Genomic DNA, 26,208 nt, shown 5'->3' on the forward strand with positions numbered 1-26,208 from the left:
CCGGAGCGGCGGGGACCGTGCCCGGCTGAGGGACCGTGCCCGGCTGAGGCACCGTGCCCTGCTGAGGCACCGTGCCCCTGCTGAGGGACCGTGCCCGGCTGAGGCACCGCCGGTGTCCGGCCCGGGGCCCGCAGCCCGGAGGGACGCGGAGGGGCTGGGGCGCATCCAGGGAGGGAAACGGAGCTGGGAAAGGGGCTGGAACACCGGCAGGGGCTAAGGGAGCTGGGAAGGGGCTCAGCCTGGAGAAAAGGGGGATCAGGGGGGCCCTTGTGGCTCTGCACAGCTCCTGACAGGAGGGGACAGCCGGGGGGTCGGGCTGTGCTCCAGGGAACAGGGACAGGAGGAGAGGGAACGGCCTCAGGCTGGGCCAGGGCAGGCTCAGGGCGGGCACCAGTAGGAATTTCCCCATGGAAAGGGAGATCAGGCCTTGGCACTGCCCAGGGAGGGCTGGAGTGCCCATCGCTGAGGCGTCCCAGGGAGGGCTGGACGTGGCACCCAGTGCTCTGGGCTGGGTGACAAGGTGGGCATGAGGCACAGTTTGCTCTCAGCGGTCCGTTCCAGCCGGAACGAGGTCGCGGTGCCGCGGGTCAGGGCTGCAGTCAGGGCCCCGGGCCGGGGCCGCCGCGCAGCTCCCGGGCCCGGCGCTGGTCCAGCCGCAGCGGGAGCGCTGCCCGGCCCCGCCCGACGAGGGCGCTCTCTCGCGTTCGCCGGCGCTCCGGCAGGACCGCGCACTCTCCGCCGGCCGGGGCTGCGTGCGGCCGGGCGCGACCAACCCCCGGGGAGGGGGGGAACTCGGCGTGCGCCGCCATATCCCAACTGTCCCCCGCAGGCCGCGCTCCCCCGCCACCCCCCGCCGCGCGCTGCGCTGCTTTGCGCCGGGCCGTGACGTCACCCGCCGGGGGGCGTGGTCACGTCGCTCCCAGGGTGCAGCGCACAAGTTGAGCCCCATCTTGGGCGAGAGGAGCCGCGGCCCTACCGCGCTCCGGGAGCTCCGGGGCCGGTGCAGCGTAGCGGGTCCGCCCGCCCGCGGCGGCTGAGCGCCGCTCCCCGGGCCGCCGCGGCGCCGGCACCCCGCCCGCGGCGGGGTTTGTTTTCCGTGGGGCGAGCCCGCGGGCCGGTTGCGAGCAGGATGCGCCTGGCGCTGGTCTCCAGGTAGAGCGCGGAGACAGCGGGGGGTGGGACACGGGGCCGCCCGGGCCTCGCCCGGCCAGCGCGGGGCCCCTCGCGCGGGGCGGGCCGCGGGCCCGCTGCTGCGGCCCGCAGGAAGCCGCGGGGCGCTCGGAGCGGCGGCAGGGAGGAGAAGGAGGCCCGGCCGCGGGAAGAGGGCTGCGGATAGGGAGGAAGAGGAGGAGCCCCGCCGCCCCCCGCCCGCCGCAGGAAGCCGCCGGAGGATGTACGGTAGCGCCGGGGGCCCGGCCGGCACGCCGTGACAGCCCGCCCCAGCATCCCGCTCGCCTCGCCACGGCCGGCCGAAGCCCTTCCTGCGGAGGAAACATGTCCAAGATGCCGGCCAAGAAGAAGAGCTGCTTCCAGATCACCAGCGTGACCACGGCGCAGGTGGCCAGCAGCATCACCGAGGACACGGAGAGCCTGGATGACCCGGATGAGTCCCGCACCGAGGACGTGTCTTCTGAAATCTTTGATGTTTCCCGAGCCACCGACTACGGCCCCGAGGACGTCTGTGAGCGGAGCTCCTCCGAAGAGACTCTCAACAACGTGGGCGAGGCCGAAACTCCCAGCAGCGTCTCTCCCAATCTCCTTTTGGACGGGCAGCTGGCTGTGGCTGCTGCTGGGGTGGCTGCAGGCCCCAACGGGGGGGCTGTGCCTAAAAGTTCGGCTGTGCCCCTGCCAGCTGTTGCTCCTGGCACTGCTGTGGGGGGAGGCAGCAGTGCTCAGGCACCCACTGTCCCCGGGGCCATGTCTCAGACGGCAGCCGCTGCATGCAGCTCGCGCTTCAGGGTGATCAAGCTGGACCACGGTACTGGGGAGCCCTACAGGCGAGGCCGATGGACGTGTATGGAGTACTATGACCGGGACTCAGATGGTGGTGGTGTTCTGAGCAGGACTGGAGATTGCATTAGGCACAGCAGCACCTTCGAGCAGGCTGCTCAAGAGAGGGACAGTGGCCTCGGTGCCACAGGTGGCTCTGTTGTGATCTCGACTGTGCCGGCGTCAGCCCATGGCCCCGATTCTATAGCTGACAGCTCCCTGGCTGCTGTGTCACAGCTGCTTCAGACAGAGAAAATGAACCAGTCCTCTCTACAGCAACCTAATTTTGTCATTGGGCAACAGCAACAGCCCGTAGGTGGGGCCGTGCCTCAGAGTACTGCTCAGCCTGTGTTTTCTGGGGCTTCGGGAGCAAGTCAGCAAATGATAGTGCCGCAGCAACCACAGCCACAGGTAAATCCACAGGGTGTTTCACAGGCTGGACCCAACGGGAAAGGCATGCCACCTCCAAATGTGACAGTAGGGCAGTCAGGCATTCCTGTGGCCCAGCAGCAGGTGCAGCAGGCAAACATACCAGTGACTCAGCCTCAACAATTTGCTTATTCTCAGTCCCAGATTCCACCAGTGCATCTACTGCCGACGCAGCCTCCTGGGCAGGCTGAATACATGCAGCACATGACAATTATGCAGTCTCAAGGAGCTATTCAGCAGGCTACTACAAGCTCTGCTCCAAGTACTGTGGCCTCCAGCCTTCCTGTGGGGCAGGTGACGGGCCAGAACCCCTCAGCTGTGGGAGCGCCAGTGATGGGGGTGTCAGCGCAGCCCAGCGAAGCAGTCGGACAGGGATCAGGGCTGCTGCAGAGTGGCCAGGCACCAGCGAGTCAGCCTGCCCTCCCGCAGCCAGGAGGTGTGGTGCAGCCAGGCCTTGGACATACGGGGGTTGTGCAACAGAAATCTGTGACTCAGCATCCAATGGGGGGAAGCAGTCAAGTGTCGGGAATGCCTGGTGCTCCCCATGCTGTGGTCCCTGGAGTTCAGAGCGTGCCTGCGGTTGTGCCCGGTACAAGTGTGCCTAGTGCGTCCACCACCGCCTCTGCTGCTATGCCAAACGTCCCTGTTACGCTGGTCCAGTCCCAGCTGACGAGCCACCCTTCTGCCAGCAGAAGCACTGGCGCGGTCCAGTCCCAGCACGTCGGACACTCGATGATGCAAGGTGCGCCCAATGCACCCGCCAGTCTGCCTCAGGCAAGCCTTGGACAGTTTCAGACCCAGGCCCAGTCCTTAGTAGGCCAGATTGATGATACTAGAAGAAAATCGGAACCCCTACCTCAGCCACCACTTTCTCTTATAGCTGAAAATAAACCTCTTGTGAAGCCTCCCATTCCAGACACTCTAGCAAATCCTCTTCAGTTACCTGCAAGTACTCCAATGAACAGTCTTGCCAGCTCTGTTTTTGGCATATCCATTCCTGTTGATGGTGATGAAGACAGGTATGAATTATTTTATAATGCCATAAAAAAGAACTGTGTTTTCAGGGGGAAAAAAAGTCAACTTTCAAGTTATTGCCCAGTGTTTTTTGTAAATTCTTATTTTCAGAAGGTCACGCTGAGGTTCACCTGGACTATATTTTTATTTTAAGACCGTAAACCATAGCAAAGTATTTAGGCCAGTAGTGAATTGTACTTGTTTTTTGCAGGGTGTGTGTGTGATTACTTTTCTCACAAAATGGGGTACAAAATATCCTGGAAGCTGCTTAAAGCATGAATAATACCTCTTCCAAATCAGAAGACTGAAAGCTGTATTTCTGTAGCCAGTGGCTGAGGCTGTGAGAAGGGCTGTTCTCTCATTTTTCCTGAATGCATTATAAAGCACTTCAATGACAGCTGGATTAAAATGACACTGTATTGCAGTGTTAAATCTGTGTGGTGCTATCTCAGGGCTTTTAACACAGACTCTTGATTTTTACCCTGCTGTGGAGCTAATGCTTTATAGTGTCAGTTAGTAAGGAAAGTACGTGCACTTGTATGTGGATTTGTGTGCAAATCCGTATGCAGGGAAAGCTCTGCAGAGAATGGTCCTTTGTGCTGAGAAAACAGACACTACTTGGGCAAAGATGTGGACACGGTGGGAAGTACAACCTTACAGTGAGTTTTTTAAGATGGAAAGTAATTTGGGACTATGACTTGTAACAGCGGGGTGTGGTGTGAGCAGACTCCTGAGAGGGCCTGAGAGAGGGAGTGCATGTGTGGCTGCTGTTCCCATGGACACGTCTGACTGCTCTGAAGGCCAAACCACTTGATTGACTTCTTTGAGGGAAAGAAGAATCAAGCAGTGTTTGAGCACTGAATTTAAGTCCCAACATTTACTATCAGAATTGCTGCAGTTTGGAGGAAGTGAATACATGTGTGTTACTTGTTTTTAAAAACAGGCATTAGTCCATTATGAACAAATCTTGTGGTGAATTTCTCTGTAAGTCTTCTCTCATCTTGAGACAGCACCAGACATGAAGATAATATAGTCAGTGTTGCTTTGAGGATGTTTTAGTGAAGCAGCTGTGTCTGTGGAGTTGGAGTGCAGTGGATGGAGAGAGCACCTCAAAGTGGATGTTTGGAGAGTTGAGGCTGCAGGTTTAATGCAGGCCTGTGCTCGCTGGAGCATTGACTGACGCTATGTTTGAGAAAGTAACTGCTGTGCTTTTCTGCAAGGAAAAGCTGTGGTTTGGAAACCTGTGCTGGTTTTGAATAAAGTGGTAAAGGACTGACTAAAAGTTTAAAATTTATTCGCAGTTTGCCCACCTTAAGAGGACTGCTAATCTGGCTGACAAACTGCCTTGTGCAAATAAGGTTTGATTTCAAGCTGGTGGGTTCTTTTCATAGCTCAGTGTTTTTTGAGAAGACTATTTTTCTGGTGTTGAATCATTCTCTTGATTCAGGAATCAGAAAGAAAGGAATGCATTTTGCATTTGTTTTCCATAGCTTCTAATACTTAATATAAAATGTGACAATGAACATGATTATTTGTGACAACTTAATAACTTCTGTGTAAAGACAGAGAAAAACTTATCCTGCTTACTCAAGTTAGGGGCCTGTAACGTTGTGTGGCACTCCAGTGGGTCAGTTCTTGGTGCTCTTACCAGAACAGTGATTCTTAAAGTTAATTTTCTAGTTTAGTCCTTGCACTTGCCACCTTGCAGTGGTGCTTTACATGGTGTTCATGTCTAAAGAGACTCAGACGATTTGCCATGAGAACTATGAGTAAGAAATGGAAATGGGGTCTGAATGCAGTGTGCCCTTTTTGCTAGGCCATGCTGTGGTGTTCAGTAGAGAAACGAAAGTCTGGTTATCAGTGAAGGAGTGCCTCTGTGTCGTTTGTCAGCTTCTGCACTGGGTGATAAAACTGTGCCATGTGCTGGGTTGTCAGAAAGCCAGGAGCACATGTATGGTGTGAGAGTCTTTCCCAGCTGGGAAGGTGATTCTGGTAAGCCATGGAAGCTCACCTTAAGCAGACCTAGACCTCATACATAACGTAGGAGATAGATACAGACAGTAGATGAAAGTTTATTCTTTGCTCCCCTCAAACAGTAGCCTGATTTGCACTGGCTTCACACAGAAAGGTGAGAATGAAAACCTAGCAGCTTGTTAAGGCTGTTTTACCTTTGGTTTTTATTTGCTTCACTCTCTGAGAAGGCTTTATTGTAAAACTGTCTCCTGCTTGTCTGCTGTTCTATTCTTGCTCCTGCTTTTTTCCTCTTCCCAGCCATTTAAATTGTGCTGCCACTCCCATGGGCTTTGCCCAGCTGCCTTATCTGCTGGAATCGGTGGTGAAATAGTTAATGAAGACCTTCAAGTGTCATTAATGGGTTGGGGGTTGACACTGATAAAGCTATTAAAGCACAGAGGGAGCTGATACATCATGAGTCATGGTTTGTGCTGGCAGGTCCAGGAAGTTAGCGCACAGCTCAGTTCAGAGAGGTTACTTGGTGGTCATAGACGCTATAAATCTGTGGAAAGCATTTTTCTCTTTGTCTTTCGTACTATTAATCTGTAACATTCCCAGAAAGGGGCCTCAGTGCAGAGGCAGGTATCCATGTTTCTTCTGGCACCTTCAGTTATACTTCAATATTTGCACATATTTGAAGCTTCACAGACTTGTGTAGATCATTCTCCTATAGTCATCTTCTAAAACAGTGACTCATCAAGGAGTAGTGTATAGCTCTGAATACCCTGGATTTACCTGGAAAGTTACCATTCTGAATATGAAGAGGAACTGTTTTAAAGGTAAAATAGTTAGGATGGAAATTCTTTGAAAGCAGCATGTTGGTAATACAGTAAACATGATGTAAAAAGTTGATCAGTTCATGTATTTCTGAAACTTATTTTTTTTTATTACTCCTATCTTATAGTCTGCTGTTGTAAATTGAACAGCATCTAAGGTTATTAGGGGTGGAGGTGATCTAGTATGATATATAAAGAGACCTATGTTTATAGATTGCTTTCTTCCAAGCCATTGCCCAAAGACTTTTAATTTCATGTTCCCATAGCCCAGTACACTTTGTCAGTAGTCTATAAAAACCTGTGGTTTCTTGCATTGACCTGATGAATAGTGAAGAATCAATTAATTGGAAAATCTTGTCTATGGGGGAAGAAAGGGTGGATAGGTGGCCCAAAAGAATGAAAAAGAAAAAAGCCTTCAGTGTGTCACACCTTCCTTGAAAAGCAAAATCAGTATTTCAGTTGATGTGTCCAAATCGCTAAGCTCTTAAAAAGAAAAAATTGTGTGAAAGTTACGAAATATTTACTGCATAACACATTTTCCTCTTTAAATGTGGCTGCGAATAAGCTGCAGCAGTATTAAAGGATGGAGGAACTGGTACTGGTACTGAGGCAGATGTGGGTATTGCTGTCTCAAACAGGGAAAATACTAATTGTGTAAAAACGTTATTAGAACTAGGTCTCAAAATTGCTCTGACTCTTCTTTTGTTGGACTTCAGCACTAGTACTAATTATTTTGAAGGGAGGGCAGTTAGAGCACCTGAGAGGATTTCGGTATCAGTGTCTGTCAGGTTCTCTGCTTGCCCTTATGCCCATGTATACACAAACTTGTAATTGACAAGCAGAATATTTCATCTGGCTTAATAACTTTATTTTGGCTCTTGGGGGAAAAGAAATATGTGGCTTCTGTTAAAAGAATGTTACTGAGAAAGCTTGTTCAAACCTCCTACATGTTTGGCAGACTTTTGGGGCAAAATATTACTAGGGCTGTTGGAAAAGGAGCAGAGTATAGATCATTTTCCAGAGATAACTGCCCGGCTTGAACTGTTCCGGCTGTATTCCAGGAACACTAATGAATGGCTGCAATTGTGAACTGTCAGCTATGGCAGCTGAGCTGTTGAGAACCTGATTGTGCAGGGCTCTCCGCAGCGTGGCTGCGAGCTCGGCTGAATCACGTACTCGTATGGAGCACTAACTGCTGCGAGAACTGTGCTGTTGAGACCATGTTCATCACATAAGGACAAAACTGGCCATGGGATCACTTAAGTATTACCCTACATGCATATTTTATTGTGCTCCTAAAGAAAAAAAGTAAGTTTTCTGCAAGTCCCTACCAGTACATGATACTTGAATTGCATTAGTTTGCAGTGTTATCCCTTTCTTCACCTTGCTTATAAACTTTATAGAGGTTCGAGCTCTCCTACAGCTGCAGACTTGTTCTCAGCTCTCCTGCTGAAGGCCCGTGTTTGTGAGTGTGTGTGGAAGCAGGTGGGAATGAAGCCTGGACAGACACGTTCCAGAGCCTGGAGAGCCTTTGGTTTGATGGACAGTTCAAAAACTGAGCTGGGACTTCTGGAATGGCCTCTGCAGCTCATGGCAGCAAACGATGGTTAATGCAAAGGAACTCCAGTTTGTTGTGTTCACTGCTTGCTATACTTTCTATAACAAACATTACCAAAGGTAACTGCAGCACTGCATGGGTTTCTGCACAGTAGAAAGCCTGTCTGCTGTGCAGTCACTTTTAGAGTGGTGCAAGATAGCTAAACAAAACTGTGGTTACTTGTTTGACAGTACTGTTTCCCAGTTTAAACATTCAAATGCCTTTGTTAAGGTGGAGTCAATATATTCTTAAAATTAATGAGGTTCAAGTGTTTCAGATGAGAGAGTTATTAAAAGGAGGGAGTGGGGAAAGTAGTTAAAATAAATTCACAGTGGTACTCTTCAGGGTGTTTCAAAGACTGGTTGTAGTGACCAGCCCTGACAGGAGAGGTTCCCTGTACCTCAGACTCACAAGTGTTCTGCTCAGCTGCTGGGGGTTAGTTTTTTCCTCATCTCCTACAAAAGATGTTCCATAGCTGATTTCTGAGCACTGTCTGTATGACAGAAATAACAGCATATATTTTATGGAAGCTATTTAAACTTCTTGTTAAAAGCTGAATATTGAAGTATTTGGGTGTTTTGAAAAGGCAGGACTACCAAACTGCTCTCAGACACCAGAAGGGCTGAAAGTTCTCCAAGGCTGCATTTTTATGGGAGCTGCTGATAATTTTTATGACTTCAGGTGACACTATAGTAAAAAGGAGTTGCTCCCTGTTACTCTACTGGATATTTGAGTTATCAGCCTGTTGCGTGTTGAGGCTGTATATTAATTTTCCTGTTAAAAGCTGACAATTAGCAATTTCTCTTGCTCAGGAAAAGTGCAAACCTTGTTTGTTCTTCATGTGTCAGCAACGATTCCTTAAACTTTTGTGACACTCCTCCTGCTAAAGTAAATCTGGATGGTTCTGTTCAGTAAATCTAGATTGTCAGGCACACGTGTCTGCTTTTATTCCTATATTTGACAAAGTATAAAGATAGAAGTATTTATAGTAACTGCTAAAGCCACTGTCTTCTGAGAAGATTCTCCAGACATAAGAGGTCACTTGAAGTGCAGAGTAAGGTTGTACTTTCATTCCTGTTGAAAATTACTCCATCTTTAAACTTCACACTTCATAAATATGAATGTGTATTAAGTGCCAGGAAGTCTTTGCCTTATGGGATAGTCTATTTTCACTCAGGCAGGGCAGGTGAATTACTTGGCCACATGAAGGACAGCTATACGCTTGTCTTAATTTTCTTTGCCAATCAAGACAAAATGAGTCCAAGAGTGTGTATATCTGGTCTCCCTTTGAAGCTATAAAGGATGTGTTTGAATTGTGGCAGCCTCCTTGAGTGCTTTTGTCAGTGTAGAGAGAAGGTAGAAACATGAATTAATGCCCTGGAGAGGTGTCAGCTGTCAGTCGCACTGACAGCTGCTGGGTTTGTCTGGTACACATGAAAGGTTGCAAGCTGGCGTGGGGATCTGGGCACAGCCCTGCAGGTGCGGCCTCAGCAGTGCTGAGGGGAGGGAGGGATCCCCTCCCTCCGCCTGCTGGACTTTGCCCTGTGCAGCCCAGGATGGCATTCGCCCCCTCTGCAGGGAGGGCAGAGTCCTGGCCCGTTTGTCTGGGAGGGGATGAGTGTGGCACGTGTGTGAGCTTGCAGGGGAGGAGTGTAGATTGGATAGGAGATGAGATACTGCTTTCAGTGAAGTACCTGAAGCTTTTGCATCCATCTCAAGCAGATGTAATATCCAATAGAGGATAAGGTGGTCAAAAATGAGGGTTAAATATCCCTGCTTGCTTCTCCATCAAGTTACTTTGGCTATTTTTGTAGGGGTGGATGAGAGCTCCTGGGAATGTCTCCTATGTAGAGCACTCTTTGGTGGGTGCAAGGCCTGTAAATACCTTGACTAACCCTACAAATGCATTTTTAAAAATATTTTTTCTGTAAACCAAGTGGTGAACACTCACTGACAGCACAGACTGGCCTGAAACTTGAGTGGTAGAGACTTTGTAGATGTTGTGGGACTGCAGACAGATTTATAATATACTGTGGAAAAACAAAATGCCATACATGGCCTACAATCTAACATCTTTTTTTTAAAGCCAAATATATAATTTGAAACGTTTGCTCATACATGCATTCCTGACCATTATCACATGAGTAGGACAGGTGGGATTCATCTGAGTCTGCTTGAAGCTGTTTTATCCACTAATTTTTTCCCCCCCACAGATACTGAAATATTTTGTTGTCAAAAAACAGGAGCCATTTGTATTTATAGATGACTGAAAGAGCTGAAAGTGTCACTGCAACTTAGTGGGGGGAAAAAAATCTCATTTTAGTGCAGTTTTATTTGAGAATGAGTATTCAAGCCCTGTTCCACTATGCAGGGACACTTTCATCAGAAATCACAGGCACCTTTCCCTTTATCACTTTGTTTGAGAAAATCAGGTTTTGTGGGCATCACAGGCAGCAGGAGCCTGATCATCTTCAATAACAGCTTCATACATACGAATACATGCCTTTTCTTTACCAGCCATGTTGTATAAAAGTCAGTAATTTTGAGGGGTTTTGCAGATTTTTGGCTCTAAAATGCAATACTAGCAAATGTGGATTTTTTTTTTATTTCAGAAGTGCTGAATTTATTATTTTGCTCCCTCCTTTATACCAGCATATCAGGGTCTGCTGGGTAGTAGCACTCAGAGCTTGCTCTCTTGAATGGATGGGATAATTTGCAGGAGAGTATGATGGCATAGTGATATTCTTTGGCAGGTATCAGTAGATGCTGAAGGGCTCCACTCCATGTGAAGTGGAGTTCAAAGTGTTTGTTGCAACCATGGGTGTTATTATCAATAAGACTTTGGTTTTTGTTTTTTGGGGTTTTTTTAACTTTTCTCAGTTCATTCAAACATGGGTAATATTGGTGAGTTTTTCTATGGCTTTTCTTGAAAGCCACTTGACAGAGGCAAGAATCCCTGACGAGATCAGGCAGACTTTCTGCATTGCTGTTATCAGCTTGTAATCTATAAGTTTCTCTCTGAAAATGTGATCTGCTGTAGATTTTTTTTGCCTGGAAGCCAAGCTGTGCATCATGTGAACTACTTTGTTCTGTATCCTCCCTCCAAGAACTGAAGGTTGATTATATCCAGTGAGAAGACAAATCATTAGTACAAAAAAATCTTACACTTGTTACATATTTTGATTTAAGAACAGAAGCTCTCAGTCCTCACACAGTTTGTAAGATGAAGTAATTAAAGTTCAGCCTGACTGACGGACTTCACAGAAGAGCCGTGCTTCATTAGCAGGTGCTGTGTTAATTACCTTGTCTGTGGCAGTGCTGTCTGGGACAGGAGGAGCAGGAGAGCGTTGGGTGCCTGGCTGGGACAGGGCTGCACCCAGCCTGGCTTTGGGAAGTGGGAAGGCGTCATGCTGAGGATGGAAAGGGTCATCACTGGATCTGGAAATCATAAAGCTGTTATGATTACAGTTGTGTGCAGCACTCCTGAGCCTTGGGGACCAATCTGTGGGACCCAAGAGAACTGGACTCCAGGGTTTTGAGCTGCAGCTGTTGAAATCAGGAATAACAAGATACTTAGTAGAAGATTGTTGTATTCTTTCTCTGATTAGTATTAAATAGTCATACTGGAGTTCACTATTTGAACTCTTCAGCAAAGCTCCTTCAAAATTAGTGTATGGTTATGACCCAGTATAGGTAATAATGAAACTTTTTTTTTGCTATTTATTATAATCACATAATTACATAAAGTAAGTAATAACCTTGGTAGGATTTGGAAAATATTCCTGGTATTGTTTTTAAATACTCAAGTCCACCCAGAGCAGGGGAAGCTTGATGCCAGTGTTTCAACAGAGCAGGGAAGTGATCAGTGAGATGCCTCTGCCAGACTTCATACTCTGTATTTGAGGCAGTTGTCTGTATTTCCTTCTCCTTAGAGACTTCTGGTCACTGCAGGAAATTATTTGCCAAAATCTTCTTTTGAGAGCAAGGTGAAGAACTGTGGGCTACTGCTTTTGGTTTATCTGGTGAAGATCAGTTCCCTGCAGTGTGCTTTCGCTGTGCTGTTACAATATGTTTGTTTTGTAGTAGCGTGTGAAACCCCTTTAAATCCATTGTGGTGTTTGAGAGCCACTGTCCCAAAAACTGTCATGTGGGTTGGTCATTGAGTCAGCCTTTCCTCTTATCTGTAGCTACAATGCACCTAAAACTGAGTGTTAAACCTCTGAATTCTTGCTGGTCTTCTAGGGTGTGTATAGCAAGTATAATGGCTTTAAGGAGCTGCATGAACAGAATATGCAATTAAACACATTGCTTCAGAGCTTGAGATGTTATTTTCTTTAATTTTGCACTGACTCCCCCATATTTAGTCCCTGTTAGTTTTCTCCTGGAAAGCTTTGTGCTCCAGTTACTGTTCTGTAGATTGAGTCTTATGAAAGAAGGCTAATTCAGAGTTACAGCTGCTTTAAATAGAAGGTGCTAAAAATAAAGTGAAACATATTTTAAAAGGAGAAGGATAGAGAAGGAATTCTGTTACTAGTGTAAACATAATCTCAAAATGCCGTAAACTGTGCTGCAAGTTTCTTGATAAACTGTGATCAGGTGATCATCAAATCCCTCATCCAGATCTCAGATGAACCCTGCCAAGTCTGTAATTTTGAGAGCAGCTGTAATCAGTGTCCACTGCAGGTCATCGTCAGTACCCCAGTAAATAGCCTTTTGTTACCAACAAAAATGTCGCGTAAGGTGGCATTAAAAGTGCAGCTAATTTTATGACATGGTCACATCTCCTGTGGCTTTCTATATGAGACCTGTTAATTGTTCTCAGAGGGAATTATGGCTGAAGTGAGCTTCTGTAAAGGTCACCCATGTGTGCTTGCTTCTGTCTGGGTTGTGAATATGTGCTTCTGTTCTTCTTTGGTTTACCTTAGAGGTACTCAGCGTGGATTGTCTGACCTGTTGTTCTCATGTTCTTCAAAGACAGGTGGTTGGACCTTTTGAATGTTTTGTGTCATTCCTATTCTCAGACCTAAAGAAAATAACTTAGGTTGTGAGAGAACTGTCTGAATTGATATTGATTTTTTATTGGGAAAAAAGTGCTATTTTACATGTATTCTTCTTGTTGTTGCCCTCAGTTTCTGAGGTTGGTCAATAGTTTGAAGACTGGGACTTGTTCATGAACAATGATGTTACTATTTCTTTCAAAGGAAGTAGCTGGTAAAAAGGCATCTGTGGTCAGGCTGATACCCAGTCCAAAGCCAGTATCATTACTTGAACCAAAAGGCATTTATCTGTGTACTTGATGATTTGCCAGCTTTCGCAGGCATGGTTTCTAGCTAACAGAGCCTTCAAGGATGAAGTTTGTATTTGGCATATTGTCCAGATGAATTGCAGTGGGAGGATACACTTCCAAGAGTGACATGAGACTTGGGATGAGGTCTAGACTTCCCTTTTAAAGGGACAGCTTGATGTCCTGGGCATTCAGAGAACTGAGTAAGTTCTCCTTCTTTAAATTTGGATCAAATTTTCTGTTGCGTGAAAACTGTTCTTAGAAACAAGAGTGTGGGAGTGAGTTGTGAATATTGGCATTCATGAGCTTTTAAAGGACATAAATGCAGTATGTGTTGTAGGACTTGTTTAGAAAGACATAGAGGCATTTTTGGCCACTTGAGATACACTTCAAATGTTTAAGCGTACTAAGCTGGAAATGAAATTCAGCCCGTGTACCCTTGGGGATACCTGGTCTCTCTCACCAGAGATGGAAGAAGGGAAGTTCTGGAGTACCTTCTGTGGAAGGTGCTTGCTATTTCTCTGGGTCAGCATCTGGGACATTTCTTTCCTGTGTGGCTCTCAGTTCCTCTGTATCAATCTGCAAGGACTGGGACCGAGTCCTGACCTCAGACCTGGTGTTCTGCCATGGAAGAGACACAGGCAGTCTGCTTTTCTGGTCCAGGCTGTCCCTGCATTCACTTAGGGCAGTGTCAGGAGGACTTGTGGGGCTCCAACTGTGGCGGCAGCAGCAGCAGCAGACTAGGTTTTAGTGCTCCTGTAAGCTGTTTTCTCAGTTGTTTCTGCAAACAGAAAGGCATTTTAGTCGTCCTCTAACCTTTCATTGTTTCTTTTGGTTAAACTAGATGACTCAGCAGTCTGAAACTCAGTCATATTAGTTCAGATCTGCATGTGAGGCATCATTCATGATGCCTCTGTGGATTTACTTTTCCTGTTTAGGTACACACACCCCCATTAATTATTTTTAAAATATATAGCTGTGGAGTAGAAAAGATTCTCTTACTTGTCTGAAGTAATGCAAAAGCAATTTCAACAGTAAGGGTTACAAATGAGAATCTAATAAGGAAATTTTTTTCCATATCTTTTCAGATGCTTGCTTAAAAACAGTAAAGAAATACAGAGCATAGAGTGTATCAGTACAAAAATAGACTATATGGAATACATGCTGTGTGGTTATAAACCACTTTTTATACCTAACAGTAGCAACATGGCTTTATATGCTACAAGTAAATATATCTTGGAAGTTAAATGACTTTCTATTTACAGCCTCATTCCGAGGAAGGGACTGTACATGCTCCCGACAGCTGCGTTAGAGAGAAGAGCCTGGGCCTGGAGTGCTCTCCTGATCTGCAGATGCCAATTGTTTTCCACATGTGAAGTCCTATTACACAAATGTCCTTTAGCTATTGTGTTGCTCTTCCTGTAATTATTTGTTGTATGCAGTGCTTCTTAGGAAAATGTGGATATTACCAACATAGGAGGATGGTGTTTATCAGTTTCAATCAAACAACTTCTGTAGCAGGTTTTAAGCTGAATTCCAGACTTGTGTGAATTTTCTTTTTTTGAAGGGTACAGTGCTGAAGGTGGGAGAAGGAGTGACAGACACTTTAAACTCAGACACTTCCATTCATTCCATTCATTGCTGATACACAAATACCACTATCCTTCAAAGATTTTTGGTATACACCTGCCATGAGAATCTAATTACTTCTGATAGGGTTTTGTTATGGTGCTGCCTGTGTGATGTTTTTGTTTTATTTTATGTGATTTTTATTATGCAGTAATTGTATTTCAGTTGAAATAATTAAGTAACTTGAAGACCGTTGTTTTTAGAAATATTCTTGCCATAAACTTAGAAAAGGGATTGATACCTGTGCTTCCAATGTGATATAAACATCTTGTTTTAAAACAGATTCTAAAAGGAATTTGAACTTATGCTTGCATTTCTGAAGATCTTTTGGCAAGGCTGTTGTATTTGTCTCTAGGGCTGGCGTAGCTCTGCCCATGTGAGGATGAGCAGTTGAAGGAGGGAGTTTGTAAGCTTCAGTATAACGCTGCTGCAGGCACTGGCAGCAGAGAAGCGTGTGCTTCATCCAGTATCCAGTTCACAGCAAATGTTCAGATGAGACTTCGGAGAAGTAGAATTTTCTAATTCCAGTGTCAGTGTAGTTGCCATGGTGGGGCTGAGGCAGGAGGGTCAGGCTGCCTCAGGGCTCTGGCACTGGAACGGGGCCACAGCGTGGGGTTTTCAGCAAGGGGGGGACTCTGCTCTGGGCTTGTGGCTGTGAGAGTGCTCTGGGGAGTGCAGGGCAGGGGCTCCATCACCCCTTGCCCTCTTGCACCTCGGGAAGGGCAAGGTGGCTGACAGGTTCTTACAAAGGTAGTTGATGTTCCATTTCGCATTTCTAGCTGGATCTGTTTCTCAGTGGTAACTTGATCTGTGGTAGTTTGAATGTGGTGTATTGAGCTCTGACTTCCAGGTCCCCTTGAAGGAATCGTCTGTTTTGAGTACAAAGCAGGGGGTTAAGTAGGAATGAAACACTGGGTACTGTGTGCAGAGGTAGTCTGGGATGTACCAAAGATGGGAAAGGTGTCTCTTGGGTTTAGGTATGTTTGGCATTAGGGTGGTGGTCAGCTAAACTATATACAGTGTTGCCAGCAGGACAGGAGATGTCTTATTGTTGGCCTTACAGACTCATCTTTGTAAAGGAGCGGCTTGCTATAGCCTGAAAATCCATAGGGCTGGAGAATTACTATTTTGCTTTGGATCCTTGTGTCCTTAATGCAAACCCATAGAAACAGTAGGGCCTTTCAAATATTAGTTTAACCTGTCTGGACAGCTAATTCACTTTGTAATGCAGGTTGAATTAAGAGAGTTGGTATTTTTATTACGTACCCATTTTCAATATGTCTGTCTGATTCTTGGATCTCATAGGAATCCGTCAACTGCATTCTACCAAGCGTTCCATTTCAACAAGTTACACGAGTCAAAGACCACCTGGGATAGGTATGGATGCTTGAGTATGGAATGCATACATGCTGAGGTATGCATGAACTGCTTTGCTCTGTGCAAGTTTCTCATTGTTGTTGTTTGCACACAACTGCTGCCTGTGTTCACAACTCCATATTGGGCTTCTGCAGTTTGAAGAGGTGAAAGTGGTCATGGAAGTGAAGTGTTTGTTCTGAAACATGGAACCAAACTCTAAGATATGACATGATTTTTGTTCCTTCTTCCTTCCATTATGCATGTATCATACATGATGTGTAAGCTCAGAGTTTAATGCTAGTCAGCTCCTAGGCGACCTTTGCCTAAATATTCAGTTTCCTTTTCCAAAAGAGGAAACTTTTTGGCATTGACTCCTGTATCAGAAAACACATTGTGAAAATATTACGTTTAAACACAGTTTTGGCAAAGTTAAGATATATATATATATCTTTAAACCAGGAAAAAAAGCTTTCTGGCTTTCATTCTGCTCAAGTAAAGCTGGATGGGGAACATAGGTGAACTGTGACAAAGACAAAGTAAATCTCCAAGGTTAGCATTGAACTCATGGTGAGAAACTGCAGTGAAGTGCAACAAAGTCTTATCTGGCATGGATAGGACTTGAGAGTGGTGCATTACTAATTCATCAGTAGCTGCAAACTGTTTCTCTCCTGTGCTTTAATGATTTTGAGGGATTTTTTTTGTCAGCATTAAGTCGAAGTCCTAGTGATGATGTGATTTAATGCCTTGTGCTGCTCTGGCTTGTCAAATCTTCTGCTTAACAAGCTGTGTAGAATGTAAATTTTGTTTGGCTGTTGAAGTATTGATAACCATTTCGTCACTGTCCTGGCTGTATTTGACTTGAAAGGCTTCTCAACTTGCACAGCTCAACTGAATCCTTTAAAGTTTGCTTGGCAACAGTTTGTATACTGCACAATGATGAAGGTTATAAGTAATGCTAAGTGTTCTGCTTTTTTTAAAAAATTATTTTGTATTGCTGGGGTGCTGGCATTAAGCTCAGTTTCAAAGCACATCTTCCTTTTTCAGCAGTAAGTTGGACGAATTTATGTTTTTGCTTCAAGCTCTGGATGATGCCACTTCCCTGTATTTATGGAACAGAGTTGGTATTTAGGTTTCAAGGACTTTATTTCACTGGAATGAACTTCAGGGCTTAGAATACACATTTGGTTTGTAGACCAAAAGGTCACTTTTGTGGTCTAGCCTTCAGCTGTTTCTCTATTTTCATGCCTCAAAATAAGTCTTAAGATGAAGAAGCTAATTCAAAAAACCCTGAAATCAAATAATGAATTATTAAGATGGAGGCTTCACAAGTCTGATGTTTATGTACAATGCCTGAAGCAAATGCTGGAAATGTGGGATGTAAAACATTAAGTTCAGATAGAAGAATGTAAATGGTTACCTTTAAAATAACCTTGCATCTTTGCCAGTGAACTCTTTGTGGTAGAAACAAGTGTTTGTGAGAACATAGAATGCAATTCATCAGGATTGATACATGTTTTGAGGTTAAAATCCGTTCAAATTCCAAAGTCTTTGACAGGATTTTGCAGGTTTTGCATTTATATCCCAGGTTTTGGATTTTAAGGTCACATTAGGCAGCTTTCCTTCACTGGATGACTGAAACTGAGAAGCTGTCAGCTATAAACTTGCAGTAAAAGCTGGTGGAGGGAACGCCAGGGCCATCAGTGAGCAGTGCAGCTGGTGGTGGGACCCTTGCAGGATAGAGCTGGGCAGGACACAGCAGGGGCTCTAACGAGAACATGGTGTGGGGCTTCTTTTTGGCATCTCTGGTTTGGATAAGAAAAAACAAGAAACTTGTGTGACTTAATCCCTTTGTTTGCCCATCACAAAATGTGGGGGTTGACACACTGCGGAGCACCAGGACCATGAGGCTGCTGGTTCTTTCAGAAGTACTTTGTGAACCTGAGGAGCTTGACTTAGGAGACTTCAGGGTAAACAGAAAATCCTTTCTGTGTAATTCTAGTATTTTTTCTAACAAATATGGATTATTCCCCTATGAGTAGCTGTCTCTGGGGACCTGCTGAAATCAGCATAGGTAGACACATGATACTGCAATAGAGAGCAAGAGATTGCTGAATTGCTCCAGTGAATAGAAGCTATTTTGTTTTTCACCAACACGCTGTGGCAGGAAGAGTGCTGGTGGCGCTCAGTAAGTGTTAGGGAGATGCTGTTGTTACTGACGCATTAGCAGGGATGTTTTCATGCACAGTGCTCACATAGGTGTTGCTGGAGGCACAAGTCTCATGTGTTGGTTTTTTCAGCTGATGTGATTTAAGAAGGGGAATAGTGGCTTCTTGGCATGTTCACATGAGTCTGGGTGGTTGCTCTTATGGACCTGGGTTGTCTTTGCACAGTAAAGGTGCACAGCTTTAGGTGAGTCTGCCTAAAGCACAGACATTATTGGGAATCTTGAATTTAAAGTAGTAGGATTTGTGTTTCCATTTCATTTATGTGTGGAGCATTAAGCCTTCACAATATAAATTAAAGTGTGTGTGGGAACTCCTGAGGCGGTGAGTTCGCTGCCTCAGGTTGTCACACATTCTCACATGGCTTTGACAAAGAACAATAATGGAAGTCTGCAATACTCACACAGATCCTTTCCAGGCTGGATAGGTGATTGGATTGCTTGGGATGCTATCATTATAAAATCTCTTTATGGGATGGAGGCTAATTAAATAGACCTTAACTCTTTCAAGAATAGAAAAGATTTCTCTGGGTAGACTGAATAGCTCAACCAGTGCTGACAGTAGCTCATAAATGAGTAAACAATGAGGGGAAGGAATAAATGACCACAGGGCTGGAGCTCCAGCCTGCCCAGTGTCGCAGCACTGCCCTGGGCACTTGCCAGCCCAGGCACATGGTAGGTAGTGGCTGTTATCAAGTGTTCCAGGCACAGCAGTGAGGTGATAAGAGCAGTGTGGCAGCAGTGAGAGCAAAGAGTGGCCACTAGCAAGCAATGGGCTCTAAGAGACTCAGGCAAGCAAGCCCATGGCAAGCACAGGAGCTCCCAGGCAATAGCTGCACAGAAGGAACAGCAATCCATTCAGTCTAGAACATCCCAGTCAAACCTGTCCTTACCTCAAACCCTTCCAAGCCCGTGCTGGGTGCCAAAAAGGGCTGTTTTGGTTTAATCCTGCTGGCACTAAGCCCCATGCAGCCACTCGCTCAGCTCCCCCTGCTCCCTGAATGGGAAAAGTGAGAGAACTTGTCAGTTGAGATAAAGACAATTTAATAGGTAAAGCAAAAGCTGCTGAGATTTTTTTAAACCATCAAAATGAGGATTTCTCTGACAAAATGGGGTTTTGTCTACCTGGTGTTTAAGGTAGGAAAACACTGGGATTACTGTCCATCTCTGGGAATGGCAGACTGTGCTTGGGGCACCTTTGATTGCTGACTGTAAATCTGTCAGTTATTGCTGACTGTAAATCTTGCCATGTACCTTGTGGGCTTTAGTGTGAACTTGATGTACCAATATAGCATCTTTTTGGGTAGAGCCTCCATGGACATGACCTTAACTGGGAGGCCCAAGTCAAAATGAAGTGTGCCGTGTTCAGTGTATCTGTTTGATACTTCGTGGGCTGCAGAAGCTTAGTATGGGATGGGGGTTTTGCTGTTAAAAACAAGTATTGCATGCCTAATGCTCCCCTTCATCTGCCCTGTGGTACTTGATGTGGATTTTTTGCAGTTTTGACAATAGTTGTCAGACTTCTGTAGCTCTTGGAGCAATCAGCAATTGGTCTTTTTTTACAAGAGCTAAATGATGTCTTTCCTCTTCTGATTCCAGGATTTGCAAGTTGAGGCATTGGCTCTACAGTGGATGGTGCACTCACAGAATGTGTCAGACTCTATCTCCATTCAGTCATCCAAAAAGACTTGTTTAAGGGATATTTTGGGTTTCTTCCTGGCCTTTTCATAAGGACCGGATTGTATTTATAAATGTCATTCTGCAGCCATGGGATAAAAATATTTTTATGCAAACTGGAATTTGATGTCAAGAGTTTAGGATTTGAGAAAAATATACAAAATTTTAAGATTTGGCAGCGTGTTAGGAGTTTCCCATGAGAGCAGTTGTCACTGGAGGGCTCTGCTCATGAATGTCCCATAGGAGCTGCTTGGTGTTGGGAGCACTGTCAGATGAATAAAGAACAAAATCATGTGGGATTGTACTACCATAACATCTAATTCTCATCTGCTTTGAGAAAGATACATGAAGTATAGTCAGCTGGTTTTATTCTGATGACAAACTGGGGCACCCTGTGTCAGTGTGGAGCTTCTCCTGGGTGGGTGAGTAGGGGTCTGCATGGTGCCAGCCTCTGCCTGCTGAAGTTGGGACTTAGGTTGTGTACAGGGAGCAGGACTGGAAGCCAGACTCAGCATCTCAGTCCTGGCACAGCTGCTCTGGGGATGAGGGCAGCAAGAACATTATGAAGTAGTGTATAAAGCTGCTTAGAGCTTTCAGCACTGTTGGCGTCATGTCAAGTGTGGGGTGTGTGTGGTAAAGCAGTGGTTCCCCTGGCTCTTTCCAGTCACACTGCAGTGAGAGACAGCTCCTACACCCACCCAACAGGCAGAGGGGAGCTCAGAGCACAAGTACACACAGGAAAGGTGCCTCTGCAGTATGCCACGCAGGTACAGCTCTTTGGGAGGCTGAGGGAAGGCTGCCTGTCTTTCTCATGGGACTGCTTGAATGCCTTTACTTAGAGTCATGTAGTGGGGTTTGTTGTTTGAAATAATCACACTACAAAGTAGCTGAAACGGATAGAAGAACAAAGTTCCAATCTCAAATTTGACAAGATGGGTCTTGACAAAAGTTGTACAATTATGGTGCAGAGATGGGGAAGTAGATCCCACTGCCAAGTGTGCAGTTTGCTTTAATTGTCCTCCTCTTGTTGTTACCTCTTCAGTGCTGCCTCATCTGATCTGTAGAGTGGTGTCAATGAGGGACTGTGAGAGGACATGGAGTCTTGGGGATTTTGTGGTTCATGAGCACAGATACTTCTGACAGTGTCAGATGAGTCTGATATATGTTAACTCAGCATGGAAAGGCATACTTCCCTTGGCATGAGTTATAAATAGCTTTTATTCTGAGGAGGTTTACCATAGATAGGGTTTGGAAGAGGCTTAGAAGACAATAAGAGATTGGAACAATTTTCTTCTGAAGTGGGTATTCAGTGCTTTTGGTTTGGGTTTCAAGATTGGTTCAGTAGAAATAGAGGCTGTTACTCCACCAGTCTGCAAACCTGATGCCCTCCGCTTGTAAAAGCCCAGTTCTAGTGCTGATGGTTCTGTGGGAGCCCTTAAAATTAACTTCTCTGACCAGGATCACTTTTCAGGAGCTGAGCCGTGTTTCACATCTGTGACTAGTACTGCTGAGCACATTGCCATAGTCTTTGTAAAAAGGCTTGAGTGATTTTTTTTCTTAACACTTGGTTTTGGTGAGTTGCACACTTCCTGAGAGGCGAGTTTTCCAGCATGACTGCAGCCCTTGCATTTTCCCCGTGTTAACTCTGCTGAGCGTGGCTGCGCACTGCTGATAGCCATGTCCGTGGCTGGGAGTGTTATCAGCAGCTCTCACTGCTGGGGCTGTCACAGCCCAGGAGCTACTGTCTGTGTCAGGCTGGGGCTGGGTGGGAAATGGCACCCTGAGACCCGGGGTGGGAGGCTGATGTGGAAGGTGGGGAGGTGGCTGCTGTGTGCCCTGGGGAGAGCCGCAGCTCCTCTCTGAACGGAGAAGCCAGAGTCTGGGGGGGAACAGGGCACCCCTGGCCTGCCGAAATCCTGGCTCCCGAGCTGCCAGTGAGGGACTGGCTTGTGTGCCTCTGGCGTGACTTGGAAACAGACCCGGGCTATTAAGGGCTGGATTTCTGTCACACAGGATGCAGAGATCCCGGTTTGGGATCCTGTTGGCACAGGAATTATCATCTTCACAGTGTACTGAGGTGTGCTGGTAGCTGTCCTGTGCCAGTGTGTCTGTGGAACAAACCTGGCCCTAGCTGTGACCCACGGCCGTGTTTGTCAGCTGTCAGACAGGATCCAGGCAGAATTCACTGGGAGCCAGGAAGTGGCTGCAGGCTCTGCTCCTGTCTCGCCCTCCTGGCAGTTGCTGCCACAGGCTGCAGGGGCAGTGCTGCACCAGGAGCTCCTTACCTGGAAGGTGGACTCAAGTGAGTCCAGAGAACAGGTATTAAAACAGGATGTTTTCTTCGTTGCTTTATCAAAACAGTTTGGAAGAAATAATGCAAGTGGTAAGAATCTGATGAATATCCCATAAATTTTTGTTTCCCTCAGTGAAGAAAGCTGGTAAATGAGGCCAGGAATCAAAGCAGTTGATTTAGTGTTTATTCTAATGCATTTTTATGGTTATGGGTGTCATAAGCCCAGTATGACAAGATATAAACAGAAGGAGCAGTGTTTCTTGTGAGTCACAACTGTACCGGGCAACTGGGTGGGGTGGGAGGTGGGAGGGACATGGGACGCCCCCCTGTGAGTGTATACTGGATTCTTGACTCTAAGCTTCAGCCTTCCAGTGACAGCATGATCCAGGAGTCCTGCGGGTGCACAGTTTTACCTGAGTGATACAATAACACTCACAAAGTTTTCTCATTGTATTTACAGTGCCTCTGGTGCAAGTGTTGTTGCCATTGACAACAAAATAGAACAGGCAATGGTAAGTAAAATATAAGTTGTTATTTCTAATAGGATTAATGTGGTTCATCACTGAACATAAGTTTCCTGCTTTATTGTGTTTCTGTGAGGCTGTGATATCCCTCCAGGTGGGTCAGACTGAGAGCATCAATAAAGGATTTTCTGTATCATCTATGAATGACCACAAACCATTATTGCTTTTACTGTTGGCCTAGAAATGTTTTTCAGTTAATTTTCTTACAAATTGCTGTGAACAAGGTGATTGAACTTGAAGGAGTGCTGAAAATAGAGTGCATATTTCAGTCGGTTACTCTAGCCAAGTTCATTACTAGTTTTTCTGAAGGAGCAGGTATGCCATCCTTAACACACTGCTCAGCTTCAGTTAGAGCTGTTGGATTTTTGCTTGTGATGGTGTAAAAGCCTTCTTGTTGATTTGGTTGTCACACGCCTCAGTGGCTGGGCCTGTGTACCACAGACCCATGCCCCCAGGTCACAGCATCAGAGCAGGTGCTTTCCTTCTGAGGAGCTGGGGCGTCACTCTTCTCCTTGGCTTCCACAGAACTGAAGTGACTGGAGTGCTGGAGACAAAGCTTTTCATATCAGGCCCACTTCACATAAGGGCTGGGTTGTTTGTGCTCAAAGGCTGATTTATTCTTAAATTTTTGGTGATGAGTGCTTTTTTTCCCCAGGCTTACTGCAGTGAAAGCAGTAAGTTCTGGGGCTGGGGTGAAGGAAACTTGTTCTTTCCCGTGGTGTAACTGTCCACTTGTTCTTTGCAGGATCTAGTGAAAAGCCATTTGATGTATGCAGTGAGAGAAGAAGTGGAAGTTCTGAAGGAACAAATAAAAGAATTAGTTGAAAGAAACTCTTTACTTGAACGAGAAAATGCACTGTTAAAATCCCTTTCCAACAACGATCAGTTATCCCAGCTCTCAAGCCAACAGGCCGCCCCCAGCAGCACCTCGCAGGCGCAGCCGCCGCCCGCGCAGCCGCCGCAGCCCAACGTGTCCTCCGCGTGAGCCGGCCCGTCCCGTGCCACCGCTGGCTCAGCCCAGAGCGAGCAGCCTGCTTCTGTTGTGTGTTTGGCCTTTTCAGTATTAGACAATCACCCTGCGGAGCCGCCCGGCCGCGCTGCTGTGGCGCGGGAGGTGCCCGCACGCCCCGCTGCGCACAGAGGCCACGCAGGGCCCCTGCGGCCGGGCTCGTCCCCTGGCTTCGGGAGGGAGCTCTGCCGGAGCGCGGGTGGCTCTCCGAGGTTCCCATTGCTCCTGCGTTGCTTTGAGCCTTGCTGTCTGGTAAGGAGCAACAATTCCTCTTCAGAGCCACTGTTCTTTTCATATAAGTAACATTTGCCTATGTTAGTTTCATTTATTTGTTTTATTTATTACAGGGCTGCTATTTTCATAATGTACATGAACAATGTCACAGAACTTTTGAATTTTTTTTAATAAACGTCTGTATGGGTAAAATGATAGATGGGGTTGCGTTAATAGATACGATGTCTAGGCAATAATTGAACAAAGAATCCTGGCATATTTCTAACACTAATGGCAATTGACCTTTGGTATTTATTTACGGTAGTAAAGATCCAGCTTGAATGTAAATTTTGTATAGAGTGTAAGTATGAAGACCATAGTGCATCTGTACAGGTAGTCACCAGTCCTTGTGATATAATAAATAAGTGATGGGCTATTTTGATGAAGAAAACTTTGCTCATTTCTGTTTCTACTTTTTAATAGAGAGAAGGGGGCCATGATTCCTCTGCTTTTTGACATTTCGTTTTTGGTTTGGTTTTTTGGGTGGGAATAAAAAGCTGTGAAATTGTTCAACCTACTTTGTAACCAAAGAAGCAAAGCTGTATAATTGAGTTGGTTGTTGGTTTTTTTGTTTTGTTGTTTTGGTTTTTTTTATTTTATAATGCACATTCTTTATGTATTTTTTATTTAGTGTTTTCTCATTCACAACTTTCTTTGCTGTCTCGCATGATCTGCATGACCTGTAATCTTTGAACCACTTCCGTACCTCATGTTTTTATCCAGCACTCTTAGTGTAATATGTACTAGTCTGTGAACAATGTCAATAAAGAGAAAGAACAGCTGGTGTTGGTGGAGCTAAGCTAGTGTGCTAGGCACTAGTTGTTAAAACAAATAAATGAAGTGAGCCATCTTTTGTTCATTTAAAATGGTGTTTTGAATTTCGTATGCAGAAAACGTTTTGTTACATTGCAGATTTAATGTATTTAATAAATGCAACATGCAGATTAAATGCAGTGTATACTGAGTATTTAAATTAAAAATGTACATTTCATAAATACAGTTTCAAAAAAGACCATCATTTGTGTAAACTAATGCAGTGTGTCAAATTGATGTACAAATATATATATATATATATTTTAACACATTTTCTGAAATTAAACCAGTTTTGTTGAATTTTTTGGCTGTAGATGTTGTTGCAGTGTAATTAAAATCAGTAGCTCTTTTCTGAACAAAATGGAGAAATGTAGTGTCAGTGAGGCAGTAACAGACCAATGCCAGGGTTACCACTTTTCATGCAACAGTCTGGTTTCTTCTCTTCTAGGAGAAGCATCTTCTGATGCTGTCAGTGGCTGCCTTAGGGGTTTGGGTTTGCACTGATAGCTCTGAATAAACCTTTGTGCCTGCTCAGTCACTACTGTGAATGTCTGCTTCAGTACCGGAGCCCTGAGCAGCTCTAACTCTGCTCAGGTTTATGTCTAAGTTAAAACAGCGGAAACACTGAAAACTGCAAGTTTTGGTGTCTTCAGCTCTCAGAGAAGTGTCCATGTCCTGGAAACAGAGAAGCATCTCCTCCTGGTAAGCATCAGTTCAGCACAGTTCACACAAACCCTGTCTTGTGTGCTTATTGAAAAGTCCTTGCTAAAGTAACACCAAAATGATCTTTCCATTAGCTGTGGATTGGTGTTTTCTGCCTGCTGCACCCCTGTGCGGTGAGCACTGCTGGGAGACTTGAGTGCCACAGATTAGAAAGCAAAACATTCCAGTAGCTATGTGTGTTTCCTCTGCAGTGTGATCAGTGGTTCACTCCAGCTGTACAATGAGGATGATGCTGGTAAAGTAAGAAAAAAGGGACAAATTGGGGATTTCTGGGAACGAGTCCCTCAGGTGAGTAGTTGATTAAAACTTCTTGGAGGATACTCCGTAGCTGTCAGTTCACTTTTGAGTGAAACAGAACAGAGACACCTTTCTGGAGCTGCCTCCGGTGGCGATTGTTTTCCTGCTGGGAGCAGAGGGAGCAGCTCTGCTCCCCTGGGAATGCCTGTTCCTCTGTGTGAGAGCTGTGGGGCAGTGATGGGCACATCCTTCGCACCGGGGAGCTGCAGAGGCGCTTTCTCCAAAAGCAAGAAGCATTTAGTAAATCTGAAAAAGGGGATGAGACAAAGATTGAACTGATGCTGTTAGAAA

General features: G+C 45.7%; 1 protein-coding gene across 2 annotated transcripts; it reads left to right on the plus strand.

Moving 5' to 3' along the window:
• The first annotated feature begins 1,227 nt into the window (after positions 1-1,227).
• TSC22D2 (TSC22 domain family member 2) lies at positions 1,228-25,197 on the plus strand. 2 transcript variants are annotated; one of them, XM_030954499.1, is made up of 4 exons: positions 1,228-3,437; positions 16,037-16,108; positions 22,739-22,790; positions 23,548-25,197. In XM_030954499.1, exons 1-4 carry the CDS (start codon positions 1,495-1,497, stop codon positions 23,785-23,787), a joined length of 2,307 nt encoding a protein of 768 aa, XP_030810359.1. In that variant the 5' UTR covers positions 1,228-1,494; the 3' UTR covers positions 23,788-25,197. The 2 variants fall into 2 exon arrangements, with proteins under 2 accessions (XP_030810359.1, XP_030810361.1); XM_030954501.1 differs by lacking the exon at positions 16,037-16,108.
• Positions 25,198-26,208: the final 1,011 nt, after the last annotated feature.

This window comes from Camarhynchus parvulus, chromosome 9 (genome assembly GCF_901933205.1).
Source record: "Camarhynchus parvulus chromosome 9, STF_HiC, whole genome shotgun sequence".
In the NCBI taxonomy this organism is placed as follows: Eukaryota; Metazoa; Chordata; class Aves; order Passeriformes; family Thraupidae; genus Camarhynchus; species Camarhynchus parvulus.

Excerpts from the sequence above, each read along its gene's own strand:
- TSC22D2 (XM_030954499.1), top strand. The coding sequence starts at position 1,495 with ATGTCCAAGATGCCGGCCAAGAAGAAGAGCTGCTTCCAGATCACCAGC. Across the intron at positions 3,438-16,036 it reads GTTGATGGTGATGAAGACAG|GAATCCGTCAACTGCATTCT; the intron begins GTATGAATTATT and ends TGGATCTCATAG. Across the intron at positions 22,791-23,547 it reads ACAAAATAGAACAGGCAATG|GATCTAGTGAAAAGCCATTT; the intron begins GTAAGTAAAATA and ends TGTTCTTTGCAG.